This window comes from Rana temporaria, chromosome 11 (genome assembly GCF_905171775.1).
Source record: "Rana temporaria chromosome 11, aRanTem1.1, whole genome shotgun sequence".
NCBI classification, from domain to species: Eukaryota; Metazoa; Chordata; class Amphibia; order Anura; family Ranidae; genus Rana; species Rana temporaria.
Genome location: NC_053499.1, coordinates 150549650 through 150560796, shown reverse-complemented (window position 1 = coordinate 150560796; position 11147 = coordinate 150549650). Strand labels below are relative to the sequence as shown.

The 11147-nt window shown below is 45.5% G+C and overlaps 1 protein-coding gene across 3 annotated transcripts; it reads right to left on the bottom strand.

The window, feature by feature from the left end:
- Nucleotides 1-6690: 6690 nt before the first annotated feature.
- CEBPA (CCAAT enhancer binding protein alpha) lies at nt 6691-10398 on the bottom strand. Of its 3 annotated transcripts, none has more exons than XM_040329441.1 (2): nt 7673-10398; nt 6691-7409 (listed from the first exon to the last, which is right to left on the bottom strand). In XM_040329441.1, exon 1 carries the CDS (start codon nt 10256-10258, stop codon nt 9377-9379), a length of 882 nt encoding a protein of 293 aa, XP_040185375.1. In that variant the 5' UTR covers nt 10259-10398; the 3' UTR covers nt 6691-7409; nt 7673-9376. The 3 variants fall into 3 exon arrangements, with proteins under 3 accessions (XP_040185375.1, XP_040185376.1, XP_040185374.1); XM_040329442.1 differs by having other exon boundaries at nt 6691-8042; nt 8117-10398; XM_040329440.1 differs by having other exon boundaries at nt 6691-7788; nt 8117-10398.
- Between the last annotated feature and the right edge of the window lie 749 nt (nt 10399-11147).

The window sequence follows — 11147 nt, the reverse complement described above, 5'->3', positions numbered from 1 at the left end:
TAAGATCTCAGTGGAGATACGACGGCGTATCTCCAGATACGCCGTCGTATCTCTGAGTTGCGCCGTCGTATCTATGCGCCTGATTCATAGAATCAGTTACGCATAGATTTCCCTTAGATCCGACAGGCGTAAGTCTCTTACGCCGTCCGGTCATAACTGCATATTTACGCTGGCCGCTAGGGGCGTGTACGCTGATTTACGCGTCAAAATATGTAAATCAGCTAGATACGCAAATTCACGAACGTACGCCCGGCCGACGCAGTACAGTTACGCCGTTTACGTATAGTTACCCCTGCTATATGGTGGCGTAAGTGCGGCGTACCAATGTTAAGTATGGCCGTCGTTCCCGCGTCAAAATTTGAAAAAGTTACGCCGTTTGCGTAAGTCGTCCGTGGGGCTGGACGTCATTTACGTTCACGTCGAAACCAATGACGTCCTTGCGGCGTATTAGGAGCAATGCACACTGGGAAATTCCACGGACGGCGCATGCGCCGCTCGGGAAAAACGTCAATCACGTCGGGTCACAGAACATTAACATAAAACACGCCCCCCTGTCCCACATTTGAATTAGGCGGGCTTAGGCCGGCCGATTTACGCTACGCCGCCGCAACTTACGGAGCAAGTGCTTTGAGAATACAGCACTTGCCCGTCTAAGTTGCGGAGGCGTAACGAAAATCAGATACGTTACGCCGCCGCAAAGATACGGGGATCTACGTGAATCTACCCCTCAGTAATCACTTACTAACTACACTGCCCAGTGCCCATTCGAAAGAAAGATACAAGTACAAAAATTTACGAACAGACAAAGAATTTAAAATACGGAATGCAAATCGTTCGTTATAGATGTCATTTTCGTTCTTTTGCTTTTTCGTGTGTTTCATATTTTAGTAAGATTGTCCAATCATACGTTCGTATTTTCGCTTGTTCGTAATTTTGTAATTCCGTAATTTTCGTATTTTGGTTCTTTCAGCTTTTCGGATGTTCGAATTGATACGAATGTACGAAAACTAACAAATTCGTACGAAAATCCATTCGTTACGAACGGGAACGCACATGTCTAGAGGTCAGGATCGGCACTGAACGCAGGAGCACATAGGGGAGACAAGGAAGAAGTGTTGTCACCCTATAACAGGAAGTGCCTGAACTAGTTCCTCCATGGCAGGATGAGATTTTAGTGATTGGTTATTGATCTACTTTAACCACTTCCTTCCTGTAGGATGCACCTGTATGTCCTTGGGTTGTAGTGGCTCTACAGGGCTGATGCCACCAGCTACAGTTATCATCCCGGTATTTTTTTTCAGCTGGCGATTCCCTCTATTGTAAAAGACACCCTAGTGGCTGGATTGCTTTTACAGGTGGCGCGGGTTGCAAGGGTTGCATGGGTGGCGCCCCCTCCTACCGCCTCTTGTGGACCAGATCGTCTCTGATCACCTCTATGGTATTAGGAATGGGAAGCGACCTGTATTTTGTGACTTCTGGTTCTTGTCTTTAGTATACAAGCTATTGCTAGCTTGTACAAGCATCGGATCAGAGCGATCTTGGTCTGATCTGATGCAGGTTAGGGGCAGAGGAGGAAAGACCCCAGATGTCTCAGTAAAGAGGACCTGTTAACGCTAATTGTGTTCACAAGGGATGTTTACATTACTTGTTACAGCAAAAAAAGAGATTACAATTTTTTTTTAAAGAGACAGTGTAAACATAAAAAAAATCAAATAAAATTAATAAAATTATTTTTTTAAGCCCCCCCCCCCCCATCCTCCTGTACTTGCGCACAAAGGCAAATGCACACGGTGGTCCCACCATACATATAGGATTGCCACCTCATCCCTTTAAACTCAGACATCCCTTTAAACCTTTGTAAACAGGTTAGTTTAATGCAGATAAGGCACCAAGTGAGTTTAATTAGCAACATAATCAGCCACAGAACCCGTGTAATTAATGTGTTTGGTTTTAAAAGGATGAGGTGGCAACCCTACTTACATGTGAGGTATCATGGGCAGGGGCGGCCCGTCCAGTAGGGGCGCCCGCCTCCCCCTCTCTCCAGGCCATCCCCTATATTTAATGGATAGATCCATGCATATCATAAATCTATCCATGGCTGCCACGACCACCCCTTATTCATGCATCCAGCCCTTTTCAGGGCACCGGGCGCATGGATTACAGCAGTTTTTTTTTTTTTTTAAGGACCTGATTAGAGTCAGAGGCTCTAATAGGCTTCAAAATAGGGTGGGCTTGGGACTCAGAGAGTGCGACCGAAGCCCACCCAGGTGTGTTGTAATAGCGAATGAATATTCGCTGTTGCAACACTGATCCTCCTCCCAGCCAATCGGGAAGTAGGTTGGATACCCGTCACCTGATTGGCTGAAAGGACAGGTGATCCTATTGGACGCCTAGAAGGAGGGGAGGAGACACATGGCAGAAGCGAGGAGAAGAGCCGCTGGCCAATGCCTGGATACCCGGTCCCCATCGATGCCTGGATGCCTGATCCCCGCCGCTGCTCCTCGGATGCCCGCTGATGCCCTATGCCCATCGCCTAGATGGGGTAAGTGCGGGGGGGGGGGGGGGTTTGAGTTGCCGCGGGGGGGTTCAGTTTTTTGCTGCCCCCCCCCCCCCCCCAAACAGTCTCCAGTACCTTGTTTAGTGTGTGTATGTGTATTCTGTGTTTATGTATACTGTATGTGTGTGTGTGTCTGTGTATACTGTGTCTCCACATAATCTATTTCCTGGGGCCCCATATTCTCCTATTGCCCGGGGGCCCTATAATCTCCTATTGCCCGGGGCCCCATATTCTCCTATTGCCCGGGGGCCCTATAATCTCCTATTGCCCGGGGCCCCATAATCTATTGCCCGGGGGCCCTATAATCTCCTATTGCCCGGGGCCCCATGAGTTGTCAGTCCGCCCCTGGTTACAGGTACAGTAATTTGGGATCATTTTATATACCAAATTTTGCACCAAATAGATTGCGCCGTCTCTCACATTCATCAGTAATGTTAGACAACCGACTATAAGGTTCTGTATATGCAGGTTTTTAGTTTTCTTTTTTTTCTATTTATTAAACATCATCAATTTGTGTTTGTTTGTTTTTTTTTTACACCTGAATGTGTAACACTAAGACGTTTTTGTATCAGTAATATAGTGTTTTGTGTTTGCACTGCTATATAAAGTTACTTTTCACTGTAGACACATTTCACATTTTACTATATCGGCCCCCCTGTTCAGCAGCTAAAGTTCATGTACCCACAATGTACCCACAATGTGCCCACAATGTATCACAATGTGCCCACAATGTATCACAATGTGCCCACAATGTATCACAATGTGCCCACAATGTATCAGAGTGAATCGGTGACTGCGCTGTCGAACAAAAAGTGATAAAGGGCCCTCCAACTAAGTGGAGTGACCGCTGGGGGCGGTGAACCTCTAAATAATGGTACAGGTGTGCAAGGTGTATCAAAAGTATAACAACAATGTGAACAGATTACATATGCTCATGTATCAGAGTATTAGAAGTCTCCTAGAGCTGATACATTGGGCCAGATTCACGTAGATGGGCGTATTTTTGGGCGGGAGTAACGTATTTGATTTACGTTACGCCGCCGCAAGTTTTTCAGGCAAGTTCTTTATTCACAAAGCACTTGCCTGTAAAGTTGCGGCGGCGTAGCGTAAATCACCCGGCGGAATTCAAATTCGGCGGGCAGGGGGCGTGTTTCATTTAAATGAAGCGCGTCCCCGCGCCGAACGAACTGCGCATGCGTCGTCCCTAAAAAATCCCTGCGTGCATTGCTCTAAATGACGTCGCAAGGACGTCATTGGTTTTGACGTGGATGTAAATGGCGTCCAGCCCCATTCACGGACGACTTACGCAAACGACGTAAAATGTCAAAATTTCGACGCGGGAACGATGGACATACTTAACATAGGATACGCCACCTAGGGGGCAGCTGTATCTTTACGCCGGCATACCTCTTACGGAAACGGCGTATCTTTACTGCGAAGAGGCAAGCGTACGTTCGTGAATCGGCGTATCTACTAATTTGCATATTTTACGCCAAACTCAATGGAAGCGCCACCTAGCGGCCAGCGGAAATATTGCACCCTAAGTTACGACGGCGCAGGCCGTCGTATCTTAGGTAAGTTTAAGTGTATCTCAGTTTGAGCACACACTTAAACATGCGACGGGCTTAGATTGCGAGTTACGTCCTGTATCTACTGATACGCCGGCGTAACTTTGTGAATCTGGCCCAGTGAGTGCTGTCTAGTCTCAGAAATGGATACATTATACAAGTGATCAGTGATTGGGAGGAGATTCAGGTAATGAGTAGAATAATAGACCAGAAACAAGTTATTCTGAAATTTTGGAGTCGGCTGGAGTGCCTTGGCATTGGTCATGTGATCAGCACCAGGGAGGTTTTTCAGACCTTTTCGGATTACGATGCAGGAGGTTCATGCGAATGCAGCTTTCACGTAAGACAAGCACCAGATAGCATCTGCCAAGCCAATCACTGACCAGCATCCACGGGCAACCCAGCGTATCAGATTATTCCATCAAGGCCATTATGCGGTCAATTAAAATACTAACTCAGATTTATCTTGCATGGGGATCATTATATGCTAGCTGGGACTGGACATATCCCAAAAGCTACTAATCCAACCCAGAAAAAAAATATGAATTTCTTTATTGTCCGTGGTTATGCATTGCCCGCATATATTAACCCTTTCCAGACCAGGGGCTCAGTATAACCAACCTCTTGCGCAGGTTTCATATATTTTTCTTTCCATGGTAATGTGAAATGTACGCCGCTTTGTCAGGTTAAAGTGTATGTAAATGGCTCGCATCTCACTGTTTTCTTAAAGCGGGAGTTCACCCGAAACTTATTTTTTAACCTTAGATTGAGGCTCATTTTGTCAAGGGGAATCGGGTGTTTTTTTTTTTAAATCGAAGCAGTACTTACCGTTTTAGAGAGCGTTCTTCTCCGCCGCTTCCGGGTATGGGTCTTCGGGACTGGGCATTCCTATTTGATTGACAGGCGGGCCGACGTACGTTCGTGGATCGCCGTAAATAGCTAATTTGCATACTTGACGCGGATTTCGACGGACACGCCACCTAGCGGCCGCCGAAAAATTGCATCTAAGATCCTGTCGGATCTAGCCGAGATGCCGTCGTATCTTGTTTTGAGGATTCAAAACAAAGATACGATGCGGGAATTTTTAAATTACGCCGGCGTATCAATAGATACGCCGGCGTAATTTCTTTGTGGATCTACCCCAATATATTTATTTATCTTAAATGTATTTTATATTATTAAATGTTTGCCTTGTTTTATTTAATAAAGTATCTCCTTTACCTTTTTTTTCAAGTATCTCCTTTACCTTTTTCCATTAGATTTTTTTATTTATTTTTCCAGCATCTGTTAATTTAAAAAAAAAAACAGTGACACAAAAATCTGTACAGTGTATATTCTTTATTTATATTGAAAATAAAAACCAAAAACATATACCATTGTGTTTCAAATTTATAATTAATAACAAATAAAATGAATAAAACCATATCTTTTTTTTTTTAAAATAACATCTTTTCAAAAACAGACATAAATCCTTTAAAATAATATTAACTCTTGAAACATCTTGGGATTTTTAGAAAAGGTGAATGATAAATTGGTAGAATAAAAAAAAAAAAAAAACATAAATTTGCTTTGGGGGTTAAAATAAAAAAAAGTGTGATAGGATGGGTTAATTAAGCGGTGCTATGCGTACGATAATTAAAGGCACAGTTATGAAAGTCATGGGTTACTGGGGTGTTGAGTTGGTTAGGGTGCATTGTACACAATTAGGGGGGGGTGCGTCAATACTAGCTACTCAAGGTTGCCAGCCACTGTAGACAATTAGGGGGGGGGGCGTCAATACTAGCTACTCAAGGTTGCCAGCCACTGTAGACAATTAGGGGGGGGGGGGTGCGTCAATACTAGCTACTCAAGGTTGCCAGCCACTGTAGACAATTAGGGGGGGGGGGTGCGTCAATACTAGCTACTCAAGGTTGCCAGCCACTGTAGACAATTAGGGGGGGGGGGGGTGCGTCAATACTAGCTACTCAAGGTTGCCAGCCACTGTAGACAATTAGGGGGGGGGGGCGTCAATACTAGCTACTCAAGGTTGCCAGCCACTGTACACAATTAGGAGGGGGGGGGCGTCAATACTAGCTACTCAAGGTTGCCAGCCACTGTAGACAATTAGGGGGGGGGGGGGGCGCGTCAATACTAGCTACCAAGGTTGCAAGCCACTGTAGACAATAAGGGGGGGGGGTGCGTCAATGCTAGCTACTCAAAGTTGCCAGCCACTGTAGACAATTAGGGGGGGGGGGGGGCGCGTCAATACTAGCTACTCAAGGTTGCAAGCCACTGTAGACAATAAGGGGGGGGGGGTGCGTCAATGCTAGCTACTCAAAGTTGCCAGCCACTGTAGACCTGCAACATGTTAGATCGATCGCTGATGATAATAAAAATAATAAAAAATGGCAAGAATATGATGAAAAAGAAATGTTCGAAGCTTAAAAACTGCAATTTTCTGATTCACATTCAACCGGGTCCACTTAAATCTGACAAAGTTTAAAGCCAATATATACAAGAGATAAAAAAGGCGCAATGCAATCAACGAATAGCAGCTTGTTAAAAAGGTAGTCAAGATTTATTAACTTTTTTTTTTTTATAAAAATGCCTTAATGTGTTTTTTTTTATTATTATTCTGTAATACAGTATGATAATGTGATGGCCTGTGTCACACAAAGACACCATTCCCTTTACTCCACAATGCAGCTTGTCATTGAAATCATTAAATAAGTTTTGTGCGTTCAATAAAAAAAAAAAAAAAAAAAAAAAAGTCTCTTGGCACATTGATCGTCTCTGAAAGTGAAGGCAAGGGCTTATCCTGAATAAAGCTTGTCTATGAATTGAAGAAATACATATATAAATATTTGTAGAAGTCCATATCTGCTTCATATCATAAACTCCTGATAGATAATCTGCTGGTGAGTTAATGAGCTGCACTGGAGGTCGAGATTTACAGTAACAGATACACCAAATTATGATTGAGGAGAAGGCACTTTTTAAAAAAAAAAGGTGCATCATTATACCCTGTTCATAGCAAAGCCCATCATATGCCAATCTCAAGCTATTGGTGGGGCTGGCATCAAAAACCTCCAGTGTTGAAAAGGCACCCTGGAGTTTGTGGTGCCAACACAACCAGAAGCTAAAAGTTGCCTGAACCTGTCCTGTGACCTACTGGGCTTGTGCTATAGAATCCGATCACCTCCTTATTTATTTACTCCACTAAATGCCATTGAGAGTGGCAGAAAACTTTTCCACCTGCCCCTGTTCATAGCCAAACCCATCATGCCAGAAACCAATCCATCAACCTAAAGTCACCAGCTGGGTTGGCACCAAAACTTCCAGTATCTCCTGTGTTGACAGGGCACGCTGGAGTCTGTGATGCCAAAACAACCCAAGGCCAAAAGGTTGCCCGTCCTGTGACCTATTGGGCTCGTGCTATAGAATCCGATCACCTCCTTATTTATTAACTCCACTAAATGCCATTGAGGGTCGCAGAAAACTTTTCTTACCAAACTTTGCCGCCCCTGTTCATAGCCAAACCCATCGTGCCAGAAACCAATTCGTCAACCTAAAGCCACCAGCTGGGTTGGCACCAAAACTTCCAGTATTTCCTGTGTTGACAGGGCACGCTGGAGTCTGTGATGCCAAAACAACCCAAGGCCAAAAGGTTGCCCGTCCTGTGACCTACTGGGCTTGTGCTATATAATCCCGATCACCTCCTTATTAATTTACTCCACTAAATGCCATTGAGAGTGGCAGAAAACTTTTCTTACTGCCCCTGTTCATAGCCAAACCCATCATGCCAGAAACCGATACGTCAACCTAAAGCCACCAGCTGGGTTGGCACCAAAACTTCCAGTATTTCCGGTGTTGACAGGGCACGCTGGAGTCTGCGATGCCAAAACAACCCAAGGCCAAAAGGTTGCCCGTCCTGTGACCTACTGGGCTTGTCCTATAGGATTTTGTTATTTACCCCACCAAAATGCCATTGGGAGTTGCAGCAAACTGTTACCTACTGGGCTTGTCCTATAGGATTTTGTTATTTACCCCACCAAAATGCCATTGGGAGTTGCAGCAAACTGTTCTTCAACAATTACCAAACTTTACTGCCCCTTAAAAAAAAAAAACATAATAAAAAAAAAGTTTGACCAGCCACAGGTTGCATAGAAGTTATTCAAAACTTTTTTTTTTCTTACAAACAGTATAAAAAAAATAAGAAATAAGAACCATAAAAAAAAGTACAGCATTTGGTAGACTGTGGTTGACTAATAGTGGCTCCTCACAACTTCGTTAGCACCGGGTTGTGAGAAGTTAACCATAACTGTCTTGCAAAGTGGTCACCACAATCAAAAAAGGGGCCTGGTGGACAAATACAAATATCCAATGTTTTGGCAAAACTGTAGAAAGAGAGATGGGGGGGGGGGGGGGGGTCAAAGGCTGAGATCCAAGTTCATGGACATGTGTTCTTATCACTCTTGGTGCTTGGTCAGGATCCACTGGAAATGGAGGATGGATTGAGAGGGAAAGTCATGAATTTGGAAGTCGAGTTGAACCTCATGCAACATAGAGAGAAAGAAAAAGAGTCAAATGTTGGGATCCAAGTTCTCGGAAGTGTCCTTACCACTCTTGGTGCTTTGGTAGGATCCACAGGAGATGGAGGGTGAAAGTCTAGAGTTTTTGAGGTTGAGTTGGACCTCATGCAACAGAGAGAGAAAGAAAAAGAGTCAAAGGTTGGGATCCAAGTTCTCGGAAGTGTCCTTATCCCTCTTGGTGCTTTGGTGGGATCCACAGGAGATGGAGGGTGAAAGTCTAGAGTTTTTGAGGTTGAGTTGGACCTCATGCAACATAGAGAGAAAGAAAAAGAGTCAAAGGTTGGGATCCAAGTTCTCAGAAGTGTCCTTACCACTCTTGGTGCTTTGGTAGGATCCATAGGAGATGGAGGGTGAAAGTCTAGAGTTTTTGAGGTTGAGTTGGACCTCATGCAGCATAGAGAGAAAGAAAAAAGAGTCAAAGGTTGGGATCCAAGTTTTTGGAAGTGTCCTTACCACTCTTGATGCTTAGGTAGGATCCACAGGAGATGGAGGGTGGACTGGAAGTCTAGAATTTGGAGGTTGAGTTTGACCTCATGCAACATAGAGAGAAAGAAAAAAAAGTCAAAGTCTGGGATCCAAGTTCATGAAAGTGTCCTTATCACTCTTGGCACTTGGTAAGGATCCACAAGAGATGGGTTGGGGGGAGGGAAGCATCAAGAATGAGGAGGTTGGGTTGGACCTCATGCACAGTTGCCCATCACTTTGACCAGAGAGCTCTCTGGCAGCTGCCTGAAGATGCCCCTGAGGGTCTCCAGCTCCCTGCTCAGCTGTTCCACCCTCTTCCTCAACTTTTCGTTGTCATTGGACAACTCAAGCACCTTCTGTTGGGTCTCAACGTTCCTCATCTTAGCCTTGTCCCTGCTCTTCCTGACCGCTATGTTGTTCCTCTCCCTCCTCACCCTGTACTCTGTGCTGCCTTTGTCCACCCATTTTTTGGACTTGCCTCTGGTCTCTGATGAAGAAGAAGAGCTGGAAGATGAAGAGGACATTGCCTTGGAGGAGGAGGAGGCTTGCAGCTGGTGGTGGTGATGATGGTGGTGATGGGGAAGGTGGTGAGGACTTGGCACTGGGGTGGGCGGTGGAGTCGGGTGCCCAGGCTGCAGGTGCATGGTGGTCTGGGCACAGTGGGCTACCTGGTACTGCAGGTGGGATGGGTGCTGGTTGGCAGGGTGAGGGTAGAGGGCAGCTAGAGACACCCGGTTGGCCTCCTCATCCTCCCCCCGGGGCTCCTGTTTGATGACCAGGGGCCTCAGGCCATTGTCCATCTTGCTGTCCAGGTAGGTGGCCATGCAGCCATACATAGGAGGGTGGCCCTGCTGGTAGTCCATGGTGGTCTTGGCTCGGTCCTGCTTGCTGTTATGGAAGAGATCGGCCAGGAACTCGTCGTTGAAGGCGGCCGGGTCGATGTAGGCGCTGATGTCTATGGAGTTCTCGTTGTCGCACAGCTCGGTCACGTCCCCGGTGGCGGCGGGGGGCTCCCTGTAGCCGTAGGCGGCGTGCTGCTGAGGCTGGGCGCTCATGGATGGCCGGGACTCGACCTCGTAGAAGTTGGCTAGCTCCATGGAGCTCCTATAGCCGGCCAAGCATGGTGACGAGCTCCGGGAATCCAGGGTGAGCTCGGGCTGACTCTGTGCGATCAATCGCCGGACTCTCCGACCAGGTGACACCGCCAGCCGCTCAATACTGACTGCCGGAGCGCCGCTGTCACTCTATATATAGGCGGGAGGAGAAGGCGGGGCAGCGACACCTCGTGGCCGCTTATAGGTACTGCACACACGGCGCTGCGCTACACCGAGAAAACTTCTGGAACTTCTCCGGCCGCCTTCAGCGCTTCTTCCCCGCAACTCCCTCCGAGGTCCGCCGTCCTGTGGTCGCTGCACGATGGCCCTGGACTCCGCCGGTTCGTACCGGTCTGGTCTGCACTTTGCCCTTTGCACCGACCAGCCAGGCTGCACATAGAAATACAGAAATGCGGCATTCATATTGTCGGCTCTGGGGGTCTCCACTCAGGATATCCACATTGCAGAATTATAGGGAGGGGGGCATCCTGAAAATAATGTGGGCACTGTATATAAAAATAAAAATGGATGCATATATATATATATTTTTTTTTTTATGTTTTTGATACATAAAAAATATATGTATTGCAAATAATACATATATATATATATATATTTTTTTTTGCATTATATTAAATACTATATATATATGTATGTTTAGATTTTTTGATACATATAAATATATGTATTACATAAAATACATATATATATTTTTTTTGCATGATATTAAACATAATATATATCTAGATTGATATATAGATATATGTCTATCTATATATATATTTTATTACATATTATGGGCCAGATTCACATAGAAATGCGTTACGCTGCGGCAGCGTAACGTATTCCATTTACGTTACACCGCCACAAGTTTACAGCGTAAGTGCTTGAT